The 21,471-nt window shown below is 41.9% G+C and overlaps 1 protein-coding gene across 3 annotated transcripts in view; it reads right to left on the bottom strand.

Moving 5' to 3' along the window:
- The window catches only part of nav3 (neuron navigator 3), a 178,825-nt gene that overhangs the window by 14,432 nt on the left and 142,922 nt on the right, over positions 1-21,471 (bottom strand). For 2 of the 3 annotated variants that reach the window (XM_030719892.1, XM_030719894.1), the window contains exons 14-27: positions 19,867-20,176; positions 18,458-19,184; positions 16,854-17,279; positions 16,074-16,115; positions 13,401-13,558; positions 13,054-13,251; positions 12,915-12,967; positions 11,769-11,792; positions 10,562-10,585; positions 10,255-10,332; positions 4,370-4,453; positions 3,213-3,324; positions 2,800-2,924; positions 318-341 (exon numbers count right to left, since the gene is read on the bottom strand). In XM_030719892.1, the coding sequence (XP_030575752.1) occupies positions 318-341; positions 2,800-2,924; positions 3,213-3,324; positions 4,370-4,453; positions 10,255-10,332; positions 10,562-10,585; positions 11,769-11,792; positions 12,915-12,967; positions 13,054-13,251; positions 13,401-13,558; positions 16,074-16,115; positions 16,854-17,279; positions 18,458-19,184; positions 19,867-20,176 (2,385 nt within the window). The remainder of the gene's footprint in view (positions 1-317; positions 342-2,799; positions 2,925-3,212; positions 3,325-4,369; positions 4,454-10,254; positions 10,333-10,561; positions 10,586-11,768; positions 11,793-12,914; positions 12,968-13,053; positions 13,252-13,400; positions 13,559-16,073; positions 16,116-16,853; positions 17,280-18,457; positions 19,185-19,866; positions 20,177-21,471) is intronic. The other variant, XM_030719893.1, reaches the window with a different exon arrangement.

Raw genomic sequence — 21,471 nt, 5'->3', positions numbered from 1 at the left:
ATGGCCACTGTCTGGTTTAGATAAAAAGGCAAAGAAGCAAGGCCATGAGTAGAGATGAGAATGGAAGGGGGGGGGGGGCAGGCTTTTTAATGTCCCTAAAAAATTAGAGATGAACAGGCAGTCAAAATGAAGAAGGGAGGAAGAGGAAAAAGGACAAACAAGGGGGAAAGGGGAAGGTCACTGCATCCATGCCGACGTTCTCAGAAAAAGGAAGAGGTTGCTCTAAGAGGGGAGAAGGCAGGACAAATGTGGGAGCAAAGGAAGTGAAGATGAGGAATCACTGCACGCAAACAGGAGACACACTGGGAACCACTGACCTGAGCCGGGAGGGAATCGGCCACCTGGAGATGCAAAACACACCCAACGTTAAGCCACAAGCACACACTCCTGCTCAGCTGACACCCCTCTGCAGGAGACTCAGCACTGATCAAAGCTAACTGCTGCAACTATCGCTGCTTCACTGAGGAAGTACAGTTACTGCTGTAGCAAGAATGATGACAATCACGATGAATGGTATTACCGTTACATTCCCTCTGTTGGGATGGGATGCAACATCAAGTCAGCAAGATGATACACAATACAGAATATTCAACATTTTACAAGACCGCCACTCAGAAGACCCACAATCAGCCATTTACAGTTTAGATCATGAGTTGGATAACAATATACAACTTTATCCAACCTGCAAAACACAAACAATGTGCCTTCATGTGCTTCCCTTGCCACCTTCACTACCGTCAATTCAACTCTGTCCTCCAGCTATGATACACTGAGGAAGAGTTTATGCAAATGAATAATTAATTGCTGCTTAAATAAGGAATTGATTGGTATTCATGAGGCCGGCCTTCCTTCCTTTCTTTCTCTTCTTTTTTTCTGGGGTGAGGGGTGACATGGCAGTTCTGGTGGTGAACTTTTGCGCTGTTAGCATGCATTTCCTTTCAAGGGCAGGCGTTTTGCATTGCAGCAGGAGACTCGCTCTAGTTCTGTGCTCTTTGGCTGCGACAGAACTTCTAATATGTCATCTGTCTCACTCAGGGGACTGCAGCAAATCGCAGCTCTCAGCCGGGGATGCTGAGCTGCTTGTACAGTGAAATTAGACAGAAGAGCACAGAAGGGGAAAAGGCCTTATGGTTGTGGATGTTTTGGAATAAATTTGCCATTTTTTCCTTTACTTTAAATAGACACATTTGTCAGTTGAAGGAAAACTGTTTTTAATCATACATCTGAGACTAGGATTCAACCTCAGTGAAGGTGCATTTTGGACAGCTGAGCCAACAAAGAAACTCTGTTTCAGTTTTTTCCCCAAAATGACAGCTTTTAAACAAGCTTTGCAGGAGAGCTGGAGGAATAAAGCTGTATGTCATGCTGTTTTACACCTCCAAGCTTGACCAAGTCCAATTGTGTAACTGAGGGATTAAGAGCTTTTCTCAAAAGCACTTTGACAGGATATTTTTTGAGAAGTGTTTCTCTTCTACCCAGAACTAGAGATTCAAAAAGCACTTCTCTAACCTCTGGGCAGAAACTGGACTCTTTTTCTCAGGTTGAACCTCTGTGTGCATGACATTAGTGGCTTCTCTTCCAACCTCATCTGCATGCAGTCGTCACTGAGTGCTTCTTAAACAATGACTTCAATGTGGGTCATTATGTTTGACCCTCTGCACGGACTCAACCCTCAGATGCATCTGAACTCAAAATATGACTAAATACTAGATATTGAAGGCACATGGTGACTTGATCACAAGTGAATCAACCAGTTATTCACAGAGTGGCTCAGTCACATAAGCCTAAAGGAATGAGCAGACATTAAAAAAAAATCAGAGTAGCAAAAACACAGCTGAGCCATCTGCTTTGATTTGCAGTAATGAGCAAATAAAGACCAACTAAATCAAGTCCTTCTGAGCTCAGGGATGTATATTTAATGCAGCATTCAATGCATTCTAGCTGACTTTCAGTGAGAGCAACGGTACAATCACTTTATTTGATAAAGCCTCAAAAACGTCTTTTTTTAATGCAAAGAAGACATTTAATCTTTTAATGTGGGCATATTGAGCATATCTAAAATAGCTTTAATGCTGCTGAATAATGCAGAAGGGTTTTCACCCAATCCAGCTTCAACAATGTCAGGATATCTTCATGTAAAAATATAAAGCATCCTTTGGCTGCAGCAAATGAATGCTAGCCAGACATTAAAAGACTCCTGCATAGAATAATCTCAAAGCACCCAAAAATGGCAGAGTGAAAATATTCTAAATAAAAAAATATTCAATGAGATGTTTTTATTTATTTTTTCGGCTCTTCTGTTGGATGCTTTTTAAAAAAAGAAATTCTGGCATTTTGCATTAAAAAAGCAAATACTAGACAGAGAAACACCAAGTTAATCATGGGAATAAAATCCTTTTTAGTGGTGTGAATCTCAGTTTTACTAAGGGCACGATGAAGTGAGAATCACATTCAGGGTCAGAATTATTTGGACAATGAAACCATCACGCTGGGTTTTCAATCAAGATGTGTTTGAAGTTCAGACTTTCAGCTTTGATTCAAGAAGTTTAACAAAAGTCTTGCGTGAACTGTTTAGGAATTACAGCCACTTTTATATACAAAGAAACAGGGTGACAGCATGGTGACTATGGCCTCCTGTTATGATGAGTATGTGATGAGACCCACTGCCCAGCCACTGTTAGCCGCTGGAAATATGGCAGGCTTGAGTTCTGGTCTTGAGTTTTGCTCTATATTTGGACTCAGTTTTCTTTTGAAGCTTTAGTGTCACTGCCTTTTCTCATTCTTCGTCTCTACACCTACCCAGCTCTTCTTCTTCTTCTTTTTGTCTTCGGCATCCTTGCCTAAGCTGCCCATACTGGAATGACTGGCTGCGCTGTTAATGCTGGACATACTTTCTGAAGAGTGCTGCCGTCTGATCCGCAGATCTGGAAAAGGACAGGAAAAAGCTTTCTTTAGTGCAATGAAAACCCAAGTGCTGCTATGCTGGTCTCAGATTAGTTTGAATAATGAGGAGTCAGGATACTTGAAAAATTAATTATGCAAAAATCTTTACAAAACCAGATTCAGGGACAAAAAGTCAAAGCTTTTCAAAACTCACTGATACAGCACAAAATCTTCAAATAAGGGTTCAGTTCCCCGTGGAGCCAAGCGGGATAAAAATGCATCCACTTATCAAAACGTGATCAAATTTTGTCTCCTGCTGGCTTCATCACCTTTGTGGAGGTGGTCCGGGCCGTTGAGCGCCACCTGGATAGCCGTTTGGGCGTCTGTGTTCTGGGTCTTCAGCATCTCTATCGTCTCCCTCAACTCTGCCAACTCAGACTCCTTTAGTCAGGAAAAAAGAGGGAGAACAGGAGGTGCTGTTTTTTTCATTTCTGAAGTGAACACAGAAAATGGTACTTCTGAGGAAACGCAGTCTCTGCAGTCTAAATAAAACAGACATTACAAGCTTAAAAATCAGTGGCCAGGCCAGGATGTTTTTAAAAAAGGATGAAGCACTAAAAATTGTTGGAACATCCTGTTAGTTAGATGACTGAGAACAGATTTCTGTGGAAGGGAATAGGAGAACAAAACAATTGGGGGGAGGGTATTTTAAAGATCCAGGAGTCTCGGAGCAGATTTGCCCCAAAGCCAGCACCACCTGCTTAGAATAAGGAGCGCTCCATTCGATCACATAAAGGGACACTCTCATTCTGTTTTTCCCCCAAACTCACTGAGAGCAGCAGATAGGGTTGCTGCTTTAATTAAAACTTAGGATGGCCTTGTTTGGCAAAGGCATCTCACCAGATCCCAGTCTGCTTTAATTTATAGAGGATTAAAAAGCAGCCAGGGCTTGTCAGCTTTTTGTGTGTACATGTGAACAGAGGGGAGCAATTTTAATTTGTGGTAGGGGGCATGTCTGAGAACATATCGCTGCTGCTGCTGCTGTGATGAGAGTTTCAGTTCTTTTCAAGCTCTTCTGAAGTTCAAGAGGGGAAAAAACAGCTGAGAGCAAAAAATGATGAAGGAAAGACTTTAAACATAGTTTTGGTCCTAAATTTTATAGTTTGTGCTGAACTCTTACATGGATACTTTAACTTACGTGTAAAGCACAGAATGTTGTCGCATAAGCATGTCAAACAACTTTGGTTAAGGTTCAGAGAACTATTAGAGAAATGTTCAAGGACTGAAACTTTACCAAGTAAAAACCCTCAGCAGAAAACCTTAAATATATTATTATTAATGCACAGCCACCACCCTCCAGATTGATACTTTCTACTTTAGTATTTCAGTGACACACAGCTGCACATTTCTAATCATTACTTCTCTCTGTAATGCGTTTTGGAGTTCACATGCAGTGCATTTTAAATCCAGGAATAAGCTCCTGTACCTTCTGCTCAGCAGTCATGGTGAGGCTCTGCAGGCGGCAGGTCATGTTACTCAGACTCTTCTCAAAGGCTGCCACCAGGTGAGCCTGCAGACACAGGAAGATATAAAAACTTAATCTTTGCTACTGGCTCAGTGCAGGGTGACATGCATTTACTCACTATTTACGTCCTTCTTAAAACACACACACACACATTCTCCATGCAAACTACAAAACCTAATCTCAGTACAATGAACAGTTCTTACTTTCCCATTTATAAATCAATAGTAATAAAAAAATCCCTGTTGAAAAAAGAGCTCCAACAGAGAATGGCTGAGTTGGTCTGCTGGTAGGCGATGATAACTTTGAAGTGAGTTTTCGCTTGATGACTGAGGACAGAAAGAGGTTGGGTGTGGAAATTTTATTTGGCCACCAGTCTAAAGGCCCCTGCTGTGCCGTCCTGAGGAGGCTCCGTGTAGGTGATAAAGAACTGCTGCTGAGATATCTGGCTTAAAAAAAGTGCTCCTTCGCTTTGAATCTCTCTCAGATTTCAAGGACAAGTTCACAACAAGACGATGGAGCATTTTATACGACTTCACTGCTGCATCTTATTGCTGTGAAATAATCGTCGTGGATTTGAGCATAAACCAGAGACATCGCTCTGCATCTCTGCACTAATATGAAGAAGAATGAACAGAGAAAAAGATGGCACACAGATCAGATAAAGGCTGACACCTGAAAGATGGCGAATGTTTAGCAGCATCATGCCATCTGCTCTGCTCAAACCGTGGTTTGTGCGTGTGCATGTGTGTGCCTGTGTGGGTCTGGACTTGTTTGTGCATGTGTTTTATCGATATGTGTTTATAGAGAGGTCTGTTGAAGCCTTATGTTCATCAAGGCTGCCTGTACCTTTGTGTGCATGTTCAAATCTGAGACTGTGTGTGTGTGTATGTGTGTGTGTGTGTGTTGCCAGCTCATTCTCCCATTCTAAGCAAGAGACCCTGAGACACCTGTCAAGCCTGGTGTGTCACAGGGAGGTGGGAAGAATGCCCAGACAGATCAGACAATCTCTGCCACACACACACACACACACACACACACACACACACACACACACACACACACACACACACACACACACACACACACACACACACTCACACACACACACTTATACTTTCATTTACTGAATTCAGCAGCATTTGTTCCTGATCTAGCATCTAACAGCTGTGAAATAAATGAGAGAAGTCCTCATGTTTCCCATCCACATCCAGAAATAGACACACACACACAGAGCAGCACCCTGTGCTGCCTCTTCCACTCTGTGTCCCTGGCTGAATCAGCGTAGGTCTTGACCTTTAGAAATGCCAACTGTTCCAACACATCCCTCTAACTCCACATCTCTTTCCAACTCCACCTGTGAGCTCCAACTCATCACCCCCAGCCCAACTGTCAGCCCTGAAGGAGGCACCAATCAAACTCTACTGTATCCCAGGGCTGAACCATCTGTCCTATTCCTGAGACCTGAGCCAGGCAGAGTTTTCTGACCCTTGTCCTGATCCTGGGGTCTCAGGTAAAGGTTGATGGTAGGCCAAACCAGAGAACTAGATGAGGAGAAAGTCCTTGATGTCAGTGCGACTTGATGCCACTTCAGACGAGGTACACAACACAGTCACGACTTTGGTGTTCAAAGCCAGCAACTACTGCTGGGTTACATCCTACACTTCAGTACAGTACAAAAACAAGGGGGAGGTGACGAAAGGAGGAGGACCAAAATCTAGGAGGAGGAAAAGGAAAGGAATAAGAAGAGGAAATATTGGGTGGGCGGACTCTTTCTTAAGCTGAGCAGGAAAGGTAAAAAAAACGGGAGGGAAGAAGGTCAGGGTGAGAAGAAAGAAATTGAGGGGGAGGAGGGTTGCCTGTATGAATTCTTAAACTCAATTTAATGTCAGCCAAGGCAGGAAAACCAATCCCCTTCATGGTTGAAAGAAAATACTGACTAATACTTTTGCCCCCTTAATCCCTTCGGCAGGATGGGCTGTCGGTTTTGCTAATTCTGCTCTATTTTGCTCCAATACAACCAAAAATACATAGTTTATCAAAAAGATGGCTATAGGTGTTTTTAAAAGCAGGATGAGAACACTGACTGTGGCACACTGTGTGCTAACATATAGGATCAAAACTCAATTTCCTGCACAAACCCAGGAAAAGATGATAATAATCATGGCAGCAGTGGCACAGCAGGTGTAATGAGATCACAATAAGATGACCTCAATCACTGCACACTTCCTCTTTGGCTCTCTTTTGTAAATTATGTGAATGAAATGAAAAAGCACCAAGTCACCGAAGCATGGCACGGAAACATGACACCTAACCCCCGAAGCCTTAAAATGCATCGTTTGCCTTCTCGTGATTTTCATTGTTAAACTCTCGTTAAAGGCCTGCATGCTTCTGTCAGCTGGGAAAAAAATCCTCTGACAGTTTGATGCTTGGAGCTGCTCGTCACGCCCGCAAAATAATGTGGGCTGAACTGAAAGTCACACACAAATGTAAATGACATTTTATTTTACACTTATAACCATTATGAAATAAATGGCTACAAAATGAGGAAGCAAGATGTTACACAGCTTCAAATGATTTTAAAAGCTTGACTTCCTCCTGAGACGCTGACATTTTAAAAGCACCCTTCCACTTTTATTTGCACATACTTGCATTTGCAAGTATTTTCTCAAGCATTTAATGATACTTCTGTTGCAAATCTGAGTTTTTATATTTGCAACCAGTGGCCATTGTGTACGTTTTAATTTGTGCACCTATACACAGACCTCTACACGTGAGAGCGTGGGAAGTAACAGAGATGATAAAGTGATGTCTCTGGCAGGTCTTGCACACCACAATGAGATTTGGACTGTGGGTGGAGAGCATCTGAGGGCTCCTGAGGCTGATATTTCCACAGAGTCGCAGCTCCCCACTGAGAGGATGAGATGAGCTTATTGCACCAGCAACCCACCACGCTGTCATGTAGATATAATGTGAGGCAGTTCCAGAACATGCCACGAGCACATGTGGGTTTCTGTTGTCCCGGTGCTTACATTATGGGTTAGCATGATAAGGTATAACACTAGTCACATTTTACACTGCCAGCTAATTTCAAGATGTGATGACACAACACAGTGTTCTAAAGTGCAACTCCTCATCTATTAAAATTCAGATTTTGCATAAAATGTAATCAGCTTACATTTTCTGTTAACATTATGAGATGTTGACATTAATACCAAATCTATCAGTAACATATTTTTAGTTCTGCCAAAACAAACAATTTTTATGGGTGAGACTCACAGCAGTTGGCTAAGGTTGCCAGAAGATCTGAACCTGCTTTTATATAAAGACCACAGACAGCGTAAACCCCGGCCTGTGGTGTGGGAGGGCTGTACTGTATGCATGTGAACCACAACCAACTCTTCAGATATTCATAAATGTGATGTTTCACTGCAAGACATTAAAAATGTGCCTCGGTCTGTTAAAGGATTTTATTTTTATTTCATTTTGACTTTTTGTGTTTAAGTCAGTTTAGTCTCAGTTAGTTTCCAGAGTGTTTACTCATTTCAGTTTAGTTTGTTGTTTGAAAATGTTTAGTTTGTGTAGTTTGTATTAGTCTCTGTGTGATTTTCAGTCTTTTTTTAATTATTGTAGTATGGACAGCATGTGCCCAAAAATGTGGGAACAGGTACAGGTATTATAGCGTACAGGTATTTTATTGTACAATAAAAATGCTCAAAAATTTTGAAAGCAGTTGACTCACAGTCTTGTAGCCATCCAAAGCCTCAATAAACACGTCCATCAAAACAAGCAGTGATAACGCATAAAGGATTTCATGACATCTACAGACTCCTAACACTGACTCATCTCTTCAAGGATTCTTTAAAAATATAAAATGCCTTCATTGCTGCTATTCTGATGTGTATTATGAAGCATGTCGAAGCACCACAGAGTGAAGCACAGCCAAAGCTGAATGTGCTACACTGCTGATCTCTCTGTTAAAAACATGCAGGTATGTATTTACCAGTGTTGGCAAAAACAGTTTAAAAATGCATCCAACAATAATAACTGAAAACGAGCAGCAGCACTTAATTAATCACTCAGCACATTAGCCACATTACACTGGCTGTGTTACTCAGCACAGCTGCCTTTAATCATTCACACCATCCACCTCAACAAGACAAATAATTAAATAGAAACAAATTTTTTAAAAAGGTGTTATTGTTATACAAGCAGTCACTGGAAATATTTAATGATTTAGGGATCAGGTGATTTAATAGCTAAAAGACTTCATGACAACAACTGTAAGTTAGGTTATGTAATGAGTCTTCCTTTTTCACAGTTGTAGCTTTTTTGTTCTTCTTCTTCTCAGAACTGCAACAGCTCCAGCTAACTGTTCTGTTGTGTTATTATCTCCCCAAAAACACTTCTGTTGTGTTTTGTGAGGTGCTTTTTTTTGTTTGTTTGGGGGTTTTTTTTGGTGAACTTTTGTGCTTTTTTTCTCTATTTCCATTGTGTTTTGTGTGCTTTTGCAGCATTTTTCTATTAGTTGGATTTTTAAAGTTGCAGTGTGTTTGAACTCTCAGGGTCACCGTACAAGCTTTGTTTAAATAATATGCTAATTAGAACATACTGATGCTGCATTTTGCTCATGCAAATTAGAAAGTTAAAGCATGTTATTCTGGTTAATGAGTCCTTCAATAACGAAATGGATCATCAAAATATCAGATATCAAAGTTTTTTTAGACTGTGATCCAATTATGATAAAGTGAGGATGCCTGAGGTAAAAATTATTTTTCAAAATGTGTTTTCCCTTTTGATTTATTCTATTTACAAATGAAACCAAACCATGAACCTGGAGAAGTGTTACACCTCTAATGATTCCCTGTGGATGCCCTCAGATTTTTTTTAATTAGACTGAACACAGAGAGGCCAAAGACAGTGAAACCACAAACTGTTAAACTCCATCTATCCATTATGTCACACCTGACTGACATGACTTCCCAACACTTCTGTGTCTCGTAAACAGCAAATGCTTCTGCATCAGGCTGATCGTTCAACTATCAAACAGGAAAGACTGACATATAGTGCATCCTGATCATGTTTTAAATATCTATGAATCCTTTTGTCTCAGCTGAAAAATTTCTCACTCCACTGATGTCAGCAGAGAACATAAAGGATGCAGTGGTACACTTCCAGCAAAGTTGTTCTGCTGTAACTCTTTATAAAGAAACGTCTTTCTCATCCGCTCGTTACGTTTGCCTGCCTTCAATTTCAGCTTTGCACAACTCTGTGATCAAAGTGTGGGACTGAAGCGAACACCCCGTCTGCATCCACGCATGATCAGACACTTGGCATTGAGGGTGAGGAGGTGGGGTCAGATGCTGGAGTCTGTCTAACTAAATCCCACCACAAAGACTTTGTCTGGGGTTTGGAGGTCGCTGCATCTCACTCCGTTTCACCCACGCATGACGCACTTGAGTCTAGATTCACTTATCCTCATCTCACTGTTCTCTTTCTCCAGCCATCTATCTCTATTTGATTCTCTCTGCTTGATTGAATCTGGGAGAAAACCCACCAGCTGAGACAAAAGCAGACAGACAATCCTTGCTGTATGATACACACAAGCACACACACAAGGAAACACGCCAACCAGGGACAAGAAAACACACACAAACCTACCAAATCAAACAGGCAAAAGTAAACACACACACGAGGGCTCCAAACACAGAGAAAAGGATTTAGAGAGCGTCTTAAAGATTTGTATTCCTCCTTCGACAGGCGATGCCTCCCATAAAAACTCTGACAGCAGGTTATCATGCAAATGCGCGGGCTGTTTTGACGGCACATTTTGAAGTAAACAAACTCACGTTGGCAGCCAGCTGAGATGTCAGAGTTGCAACCTTCTCCTGAGAGGCGTCCAGCTCCCGACGCAGCTTTCTGATTTGCTGTGTTGGGAAGGAAAAGGCAAAGGTAAACATTTGGTTAATGCTCCTAAAAACCATGAAGAAAATAACTGACTCTGATGTAAACAGGTTTTGAACTTGCAACTCCCATGGTCATAATTCTGATGTAAAAAAAAAAAAAAAAAAAGAAGAAAAAACTGTGCAGGTACATGGGAAACAGTTTAAAAAAAAACACTGGAGTGAAGTGTGAACATAAAGTGTGGGGGATTACCGTGGAATTTTGGACTGTTTGGCCCTTGATTGAAAAGAAAAGAGTTAAAATTAACACTATGTTGCATGCCTCCATCAAACAGCAAGTGCTGATGTGGCAGGTGAGACAGAGATTATCAACAAGCCACAGCACTGTTCTTTTCATGGTTTGTGCAGCAAAGCAAGGAAATGCAAACAAGTAGACCTGAGATGGGTCAAAATTCATACTCATATAATTCACAACATGGCAGATGTCTCAGTTTAGTAGATAGCACAGAGCAAGAAAGTATGAACAGTTTTTTTTTTTTTTTTGGATTAATATTTATTTCTGTCAGTTTGAATTACCACGCTGTAACATTTGCATACATACTGACAATGAAAAAGAATATTTCTCTCCCTTTTCCAACATGTTTCAATGGCAGCTTTGAAACGATAAGATTAAGATTTTTATTCAGTCACTCAAAAATATCAGCCGTGTTCTTTTTATTATTTGTTTTGGATGCTTGTTTCTCATCATCCATGCCCAATACCACACTCTCATTTGTCTGGCGGGGTTAAGACAAACACTGCGGTGCGTTTGCTCTCACTGTTTGATCCAGACCCGAGCTTAAAGCACACGTACAGAGAAAAGGGAGGAAATTAGAAACGCAAACCACAAAACTGGAAAATCAAAGAAGAATCAGTGATAAACTGAACAAGATTTTTGAGCAAGAGCCAAAGATCACGGCATGCGTTACGTCTTAAATTTTGTAATGAGTAAATAAATAAGCTTTGCAGAATAGTAAAGATGTGTAGATAATTATGATCCAGATGAAATCAATGCATGAATAGAAAAAGCAATGCAACATAGAGTTAAAGCTTCCATTTATACACAAAATATTCTTATGTTTATATCGTTCACGGTTCAAATTGATTAGACATAAATATCACTGTTTATACTTTGATTGACACTCACAGATTGTCTCTGAATATAAATAAAGACATCCAGACACAGAAAATCAGCCAGCAGGGACATGCGCGTGACATGCTGGACTAAATCCCACAACATAATGGTGAAAAAGCAACCTTCAGGGACCCACAGCAACACACAAGGCACTTCACCCTTCACCCACCCTGCAGAGTTGCTGTACTGAGCAGCTTCAAGGTGCGAGTGGCTCTCACTATATGACCGTACAGCCAAAAGCGGCTAAAAGGAAGCATACATGCAAACAGATGTTAGCCACCCTTACCTCTGAGTGTGCTTTTTCCTCCGTCTGTAAGAAACAAGCAAATACAGGCTAGAAACATGATTGCTGCCTCTGGTGACACGTGTTCAGTCAGTAACATACAGCACCAAAAGCATTTTCATTGGTTTAAAGTGACAGAAAGTTAAGAAAACAAAACAGGAAATGGTACAAAATTAATTCAACCTGAGGGGAAACTTCGCAAACAAAACCATCTCATCATGATCATCATTGTCCTCTGAGCCTTTACTTTGCAAATTGCAAGTGCAGTTTGAGACAGGCAGGAGTGTGAGGTAATCGATTCTTCTCTCCTAAATCTAATCCCTCGCCTCACTGAATCAGATGAGTCGAGCGCTGTGAGTGCTATTACTGCACAAACCAAACTGTCCAGTCTTACCTGCTGGAGTCTCTTTGGACAAATGCTGTTATGGAAAATTACTTTTCTCTTCTTTAAAACCAGAGCGGAAAAGGAAAGACTGAATGCTGCAGAACACCACCGGGAGGAGACGATGGAACAGATGTTCCTCGCTCTTTTCAAACTTTTTTTTAAAAAAAAGGATGATTTCAAACAGTTTTATTTTGTATGCATACATTTGAAGTTTGGAGCTCAACAGAAAGAACCAGTCCATGTACCAAAATGAATAAATCAGATGGACAGAACATTAGCTGCTTTATAATATTATCAGTCATCTTGAGAACAAAGTTGATGGGCGCTAAAAATTCCTAAAGATACACTTAACTTTTAGAGTACTAGTATCCTCTAGTACTGCTGAAGCACAGTAGTAGTGGTTCAGCTGTGATCTGAGTATGCCACCCTTACTTTAAGTTCCCTCCACTTTTTTAGACTTGATCTAATCAGTGTCTGCTTAAAGTGTAGAAGCTAAAACAGGAAGTCAGAGAAGATATACAAACTTCGTCTTCAGACTGCTGTGTGTGACTGGAGGAAGAAACAGTTACAGTCTGTGTACTTTGAACATTCCCAACTAAAACTGTGAGTTTAAATATTTTTGTTATATTACAGTGCAGAAATTTATATAAAGGTTTTGATGGAATGCCATTATTACAGAAATAATAATACATTTTGTTACGATGTGATATGTTTAAGAAGTTCTTCTGGGTAGGACTTCCTTCTCATACCTCGTAGTCACTTACCGCAGAGTACAGGGACGAAGTGCTGGAGACCAAAGACAGTGAAGAGCCGTGGACTGTAAGACAGAGACAGATTAGATTAGATTTTAAAAAGTTTTGGACCACAGTCCATTGAGACTGAATCTTCATGAGAGTATCTCACCTTCATCAGTGCTGTCCCTAAATGAGCCAGAGCGGCTGATGGCACGTGGTCGATCCTCCAGAGAGGTTGCGCTGCCACCGAGTGGGTGACCCTCTCCATACAGGTCAAAGGAGTCCTGGGTGGGGATGCTGTTGGAGCGGCTCATGCTGCTGCTGCTGCCTGGTGGCAGGTTATACTGACTGATGTTGGTGGGGCTCACTGCACAGAGGAAAAAAAAACGTACCAGGATCAGTGCTGAGATTTCACATTTACCCACTTTTTTTGTGGTCATATGTCTACCATCATCTTTGTTGATAAGAGTTACACATTTTAGGAGCAACAAACAGAGTTTATTCCTTTTGACTCACAGAGGTTGGAGTAGTGGTATTTTCCTGTGGTGGTGCAAGAGGCTCCAGGAGGAGACAGTGGGGACTGGCTGCCAGTATCCTGAAGGCCTCCTGTTGAATGGGACCTTAACCACTCCTTCCCTTCCTCATGAGATGTCTGCCTAGAGGAGGTAGGGTATCTGAAACCCACAAAAACACACTTTAAACTCAAAGAAAGACAGTTCTGCCTTAATGAAGCTGCACAGTAGAAGCATGTGAGCAGATGGTAAAAAAAAATTCGGCCATACCACACAGATGTTCATATACATGCATCTACACACACACACACACACAGTCATATGTATATATACACACACTGCCTTTATACACAGACACACTTCTCAGGCTTAAAGCTGCCAAACACTCAGACTCTGCTGTTCATCTCCTCTCTCCCAAACTCTAGAGAAACTCAGCAGCTAAAGCCTCCCTTATCGCACACATGACAATCGGCCATATTTAATCCTCTGAGGATGATAATTGAGTTTGCACACATCTCTTTTCAGCGGCTTCTTCCTTCCAATGCCCCCATTACTACGCTTGTCACATCTGACCCTGCTCTGGTCCTGTGTCTGTGCTTCCTATTCTCTCCAGCAGCAATTGGGTGTCTAAGATTGCTCTGAGTGGTGTCAGACTGCAGCTTGGGCCTCTCACTGGAGCTGAAACGGAACGACTGAAATATCTGAGGGTTGGTGTTTGAATCAGTATACTTAGTGCAAATATAATCAGAACCAATCCGCTTATTTACAATGTATGACTAAAGGAAGCAAATCTATTAATCTAAGCTCCCCATGTAGAAAATCTACAGTTTATATAAGAGCTATTTGGCATGTTTAAGATGTAAACAGATGACCATAAATGTTTGTGGTCAATACAGACTTTTCAAAGACTGCACTGAGCATCCATCCAAACAGGCTAAAGTGTTGTACGAGATCAGATAGGCGCTTTTAGGCTGCAGACAGCATGAGCACTAAATGCTCTAAAAATGAAAGAACGGTTTGACCCCAGCATGCAACCTCCAGCACTTCTCTAGCAGTGCTGTATAATTGGCTGCAGAGGCTGTTCCCTGTATCAGTTGTGCCACTGTGATGAATAGGTCATGGTGCTTCTGTCTCTGTCCATTTAGCTGCTGCTAAATTCAAAACATTCATTCTACACCCACCTGAGCTAACAGAGCACATGTTACAGGAAGGTTTGAGCCATTTTCGGGAGCTGAGCGAGAACTGCTGTGTCACAGTGGCCGCGTTTGCCACATTTCTAACTTTGCATGAGATGAGTATAGGATTAGGATGAGCACAGAGAGGCAGACATGTAGACAGATGGAAAAACACACTGCTCCCTCATCATCCCAGAGACAGCAGTCATACTGTTTTTTTTTTTATGTTGTTGTTGCCTCAATTAAAGGAAGTCAGAATTTAATTTGAATCTAATTTGAGTCTGTTATATAAAATGAAAGAGAAATAATTCAAAGCTAGATTTGTGCACAAATCTGGCCTTTTAATGTGAATGCTGCATGAGATCATTTTTAATTACGCCAAAGAAGGACGTGTTTTTGGTAGCATTTACGCGTGTGAGCGCTCATGCATGCGTGTCATTCTGTTTGTGTATGATAGCTCAAAAAGTTTGAATGAATTCTGATCCAAAGTCTTCAAGGTCAACTTAATGATTTATTGGTCCCAATTTTTATAAGTGTGGTGTGTATTGTCAATTTACAGAAAGTACTGAATAAAGATTTAAAATATCATGTCACAACTAACCTCTGACCTCTCCTGGGAGGCCAATAGATTGATCTGAGGGTCAAAGTGATGATAATGCTGTACAGAGCTATTTACAGCTATGTTTCTTATTGCTGTTGTTTGTATTGAGAACATTTAGGCATATAGGGAATGATTATATGCAGATTCTAAATATCACATTTCTTTGGACCTTTGACCTTCAAGGTCAAATAAGGCCAAACTTTCATAAAATGTCTTTTATCCTTAAAATGTTGCTCAAAATTCTGCTGCCTTTGTTTGTATTGGCAACATTTAGGAAATGATTCTGGAATGTGGGAATTCTAAATATCACATTATAGCTTGCATCCAAACATCATGTCACATGTGACCTCTGACCTCATTTTTACATTTCACATCTGCCTTTCTATCAGGTTGACCCTGGTGAAAAAGCAGGAAAATCACAGCAGCAGCAATATCACTGACCTGCAGCCCTATCAGACCTACACCTTCATGATCACCTCAGCCTACTTATGCACCATTCTGAGCATCATCTGACCCCTTATCATTTATTTTCTACAAAAGAGAAGGAGGAGCCAGTTTGATGAATTAATTATTTAAACCAGATTATTGATTAATTTCTCCTGACAAACTGAAGTGTTTACTTCCATTTTACTTTTAAAATTATCACTTCTATATTTTTGTTTCTCTGCTTTCTTTTCAAACTCTTCAGCAGTTGCATTATTGTTTCTTAGGGTACGGGAATACCTGTTAGGGAATCACTACTATGGATAGTCACACGTAATGCCACATGAAAAGCAACATGGAAAACAGGCTTGACATCAGAAATATTAATCTTCATGCAAATGCATGTACACTTATGATCTACATGACTGAGTGAAAGAGGAAAAGCTGAAAATGGAATATGGCTGCAAATGTGTTGTACCTCAGTCCCTTTTTGGGAAGTGTGTTTCTGTCGAGAGGCATGCTGTTAACACACAGAGGATGAGCAAATTAGACGAACACCAGAAAACATTTGCTGTTTTTGAGATACACAAGAAAAAGAACTGCTCACATTTTACAAACTTTTGACATACACATACACAAAGACACACACAATGGAAAAATCCATTAAGAAATTACTAATGCACCTCAGTACAAAAGACTACAGATATACAACAAGCAGTATTTAGATTGATTGTTTCATTTTTGAGACAGCTGGACTAGTCAGGGGAGATACATGTGTTCCCTGCGTCTATGATGTAATGCATGCAAAGTGTGTGGAGAGAAAAAAATGGAAAAATCCTGAAAAAGGCTACTTGTGGGAATGAGCGTCAGAAATGATCTGAACTTATTGTGGTGTGTTTTTCTGTCATGGGTTTGGACTGTTAAACTTCTAATGTCTGATTGTTGTCCAGACAGTGAAAAGGCTCTTTACAGAACTACTAACAGCACAGATATACCACATATTGGAATAGCGCAGGCATTATTCTGATCTGTCGTATTATTGTTTTATAGTACCAAAACCATGCCAGAAAAGAAACTTAAATTCAACCAAACTGTGTAGTGAATGAATGATTTCTTTCTGTTATCAATCATTTATCTGGCATTTAGACTTCATCTGTATTGTATGTCTACATATTAGGGTAGGGAGATAAACTTTTTGTCTCTGTTCTCAAATGAAACAATGAATACGATTCTTCCCAATCGTATTCCTGTTACTCACCCCTCAGACAGGGTGGACTTGACACTGCCGGTTCGTGTAACCTTGGGCCCATGGTGGCCCAGCGGCATATCAATGGACTCAGAGCTGGTGTGCAGACTGGTCATGCTTTGGCAGCTCAGTGTGTCCTTGCTGCCAGCTGATGAGCTACAGGCAGGCCAGGGCCGAGCGTTGGAGGGCAGGGAGAGGCCAGAGGCTGGGCTGGAGGCCGGGGAGTCGGTGCACAGGTCTGGGGTTTTACCATACAGTGGGCTGCTGCCGCCGCTCAGGCCGCCAGCGCTACCCAGGCTCCCCGTGCCAGAGGAAGGCGAGTCCAGACTGGCTTGTCTCGCCAGTGTGCCGTGGGGGCTGCCCAGTATTGAGGGGCACTTGCCAGAGTCAGGCGTGCCCGGAGAGCTGGCCTTGCTGCTAGCTTTGGTGCCAAACAATCTGAGGGCAGAGAGGTGGGTGCAATCATTTAGAAATGCTCAAAGGACAAGTGATGAGCATCTACAAGCTCCTTACTGGAAAAATGAAGGACTCTGGTATACTCTGGGTTCGACAGGTGAGGTCTTCTCACTGGCCTAACATACATTACAAAGAAAACTACTATACAGGTCACAAGGATCAAGAACCCCATTTTAGTTTAGTGGAAAACAGCTTCTAAATCATCCCCTCGCTTTACTGTAACACCAACTTTATACAGCAGATAAATAAAAAACTAAGCACACTTTACAATACATTTATCCTTGGCAGCAAACTCTACCTCATTTTACATATGAACTCTCAGTAATTTATACTGACACATTTTTTCTCACAGCTTTGCAGTTTCAACCCTGCGACTTTAAATAACCTAATCTGTTAGGCCACTCAACCCTGTTTGCCTTCTGCATATGCTCAGACAGCCTGCTACTCTGCTCGCGCCTGTCCCACTCTGTCATTGCAATCACACAATATATAGGTGACACACTCTGCGGGGGGAAAAAAAAAAAAAGCCATGACATGCAGATGAAACGTGTTGGCTTGACAGATTGAATGGGACGGATGCTTGGACACGCCTGCCGAATGCATGCTTCTAATGAGTCAGGGGCTGGTGTGCAGAGAAACTCCTGTCTGCTGTCTGTTCTGATAAACACTGCTGGGCTGGATCTGCTTCATGTGAATGAAAAGCCATCAGACCCTCGTCTTCAGGGCAAAGATGTGTTTCGTTTGCAGCAGCTTATCACCTACACCAGGGAACACTCTATGTTATGGCACCCCTTAGCTAGGCAGTCCAGTATATTTCCATGAAGGCAATCTAATATGATTTATTCAGTGTCCAATCTTCATCTTGCACATCCAAATATATCTAAAATTGATAGAGATGACAGATTTTTTTTTAAGTAAAGCTTTGACATTATGACCTGTCTGTTACAGAGGTCTGGGGAACTGCCTGCACTGGGAAAGCATTACTAAACACCACGTTAAAAGAAACCTGACCTAACGTCCTCGCTATAAAAGACACTGCATTTAACTAACGATCAGGGAACTGAAACAGAAATGTGGTGAAATGCTGGATTCACACAGAAACACACAAAGTCAGGGACAGAGACAGAATGAGAGCAGTAGGCGTGTATGGTGTGTCTGACCTGCGAAAGGTAGGAGAAGCAATATCGGGGTACTTGGAGCCTGGTTGCCTGAGGCCTGACTGGCCTGCTGAAGTGGAGGTGGGGCTGGACTTTGGGGAGGTGGATAGTCCTGCTGCTGGGTCTTGATCTGACACCGCCACTTTCTCCTTATCTGTCTGGTTGATGGTAATGGGACTAGAGCGTTCTGAGCCCACTTTTCCGTCCCTGCGTTTACCGCACGTTTGTGTCGCTGCTCCACCGGCTGACTTGCCGCTGACATTTGAGTCGATGCTGCTGGAGCTGGAGCGATGCCCGCTGCGACCTGCGGCCACCCCGCTGGAGGATTTAGCTGGCCTGGGCAGGGAGCGGTACTGCAGGGTCACTTTGGAGCCACTGCAGCTGAGCAGAATACCATCATCCTGGGGCTGTGAGCCATCTAGACTGGTCTTCCGCACACCGCTGATGCTTGCGCCTTTGCTGATGGCAGCTGAGGATTTGGGTGCCTTGCCCAGAGTGGCTGAGCCACTGGCGAGTGTTGCACCACTGGAGGTGATTAGGGTGCCAGTGGGACCTTGGATCTTCTTGTATCCAAAGGAGCCTGTGGTGGGCGGGCGTGCAATGCCAGAAGGGGGTTTCTTGCCTTCGTCCCCACTACTCCTTCCAGCATCTGAGGGTGAACGCTGGATGCTCGCTGAGCTCTTGGAAGGCACCTTACCCTTCTCTGAGGCTTTAGCATCATCAGTTTTGCCTGTTAAATCACATGAACACTTGTTAACACAAATACAAGAATTTTACCAAGTACTTGTTTTTTATCCTTTGGTGCCACAGAATCAATAAATTGTTGCCTACAGGCAGAAGCTGAGTAATTGCTGCTCAGCTACAGTGAAAACTGAAACACAACTCTCTGTGTAGATTAAACATTTAACAGTCTCCAATTCTCTGAGCATATTTAACAGACAATCATTTCTAATATTATAATATTATATAAATGTAATAGATGTAGGTTAGTTTTGAAGTTACTGTGCAGGTATGTTAAAGTCTGCTGAATAAACCGCTTCTTACACTTGCTTAAAAAAAAACAAATGAACCCACTGAGAAGAATTCTTTTGATCTAAGTGGAAAGCGACTTAAAAGAGATTATAAAGTTATCTTTGTCTTAAATTATACATGTAGATGTTCTGATATTTAACTTTTGTTTGCTCACTAATCAGTTTTTTGACATACTTTCATTTAATGGAACAGATTAGCTCATCAGACTGTTTAACAGTCGATGCATTAAGTGAAAACACATTTTCTGTTTTGGTATTTTATGTCTTTTATGTCGCAGATTACTACTTTATTCAGATAGTCAAATTAGTTTTGGCCCAATCTAATCACCTGCTGTCCTTCTTATGTCAGTTCAAGATAAAGATGCATGCTTCATTTCTTACCTGGTGTTTTCAGGGCAGCAGAGGTCCCCTTGGATCTGGGGGGTGTAATGCCCACCTGGGCTGTCATGCCCCTCCTCCATGAACCCGTTTGGGACATCTGGGCCAGCGCAGCCGCCTTCTGACTGGCGTCCTCGTACTGGCACTGGGTTTGGGAGGAAGGGGAGGATGAGGAGGGCTTCCAGCGAGAAGAGCCGCCGCTGGGATCCATGCTTGCATCCAGTTCCTCCTCCACCTTCTTCAGGTCCTCAGCTCCAGCCCAACTGCTGCTCACCTCCTGCTCCGCATGCTTGGATCTGCTTCCTTTTTGGGACTGTGGGGCGGTGTAAGGGGCAACAGAGTAAGCACATGAACTGATAAATAGATGATAATGAGATGAGTACAATAACAAAACTGTGATGCTGATTCGGGGCTGCAGTTTTGTACCAGTGAGTCTTAAAGGCATTACCTGATCATCACTGCAGTTCCATATCAACAATTATGAAGAGTCTCATTAAAAAAAATCTATATACAGTGGCAGGTAACGACTGCAAGCAAGTTTTTTATTTTTATCACTCATCATCAAACCTGCCTTATGAGGAGGAAACTAACTAAGTCATAATTCCTTGAAAAATGTCTGAAATATTTAAACTATCAGAAATCGACACCCTAAACCTCCAGCATGGTACTTCAGTCAGCAAAAAGAAATGTAAGTCTCTGCACAAGCTGAGCAGCGGGGTTTGTGTCTGCGTGTGAAGTGGTAGCTATCTTTGTAATCTCCCACATCCAGCTATTGAGACGCATACGAACGCACCCACACAAACTCAAACACGCAGCAGTGACAGCTAGCCTACCTTAACAGATGGTCAGTCTCCCTAGCAACAGTAGAGTCTCTTAAGAGCCCAGTCTGTTGAGTATTTCATGAGGGGCCAAGAATACTTGGCAGAATACATTCAAAGTCTCAGAGGAGAACTGAGCATTGGCCCTTTGTCCACAGTTAATTCCCTCAGCTGTGAATTCAGAGCTGACACACAGACTGGCCTTGATTTCATGCTAAACCAATATGCTTGGAACTCAGCATCTGTAGGCGTTTTATCAGATCTGACAATTAATATTGCTTGGTGTGTGCAGATTGAATTAGATTAGTTTTATCCTCATTTACAACCAGATTCTGTAACCAGATTTTGCACTTTCCCTTCACGCTATGCTGCATGATTCTGATCTGTGGTTACTGACCCACCCAACAGGCTCACTGTGTGTTCTGTTATTTCTCAATGCTCATCTTTTCTCTCTGCTCTGCCCTCACACGACCCATGTCAAGACAGACGGTCAATCTATAAAACTGTAAGGTCTTCCTCTCACTATATAAACTCCACATATTGCTGTGATTTTGAGCTATATAGATGAAATCAAACTGAATTTGATGTCAAAGAATGAAGGCGTTATCCAGCAAATAGTCACTGCACCTCTATAAGTAGGGAATAGTCAGAACTAATGCAACAGATGCTGAGATGACTTTATCACCTAGTGCATGTCAAGCACAATAAATCCTGAATCTTAGATTGCCCTCGATGCCATGCAACAGCATTTTTTTATTTAACTCTTCACACCTGAACGCCTGCTTCTTTT

Source organism: Archocentrus centrarchus, chromosome 23, assembly GCF_007364275.1.
Source record: "Archocentrus centrarchus isolate MPI-CPG fArcCen1 chromosome 23, fArcCen1, whole genome shotgun sequence".
In the NCBI taxonomy this organism is placed as follows: Eukaryota; Metazoa; Chordata; class Actinopteri; order Cichliformes; family Cichlidae; genus Archocentrus; species Archocentrus centrarchus.
This window is presented reverse-complemented; position numbering and strand designations above follow the sequence as displayed.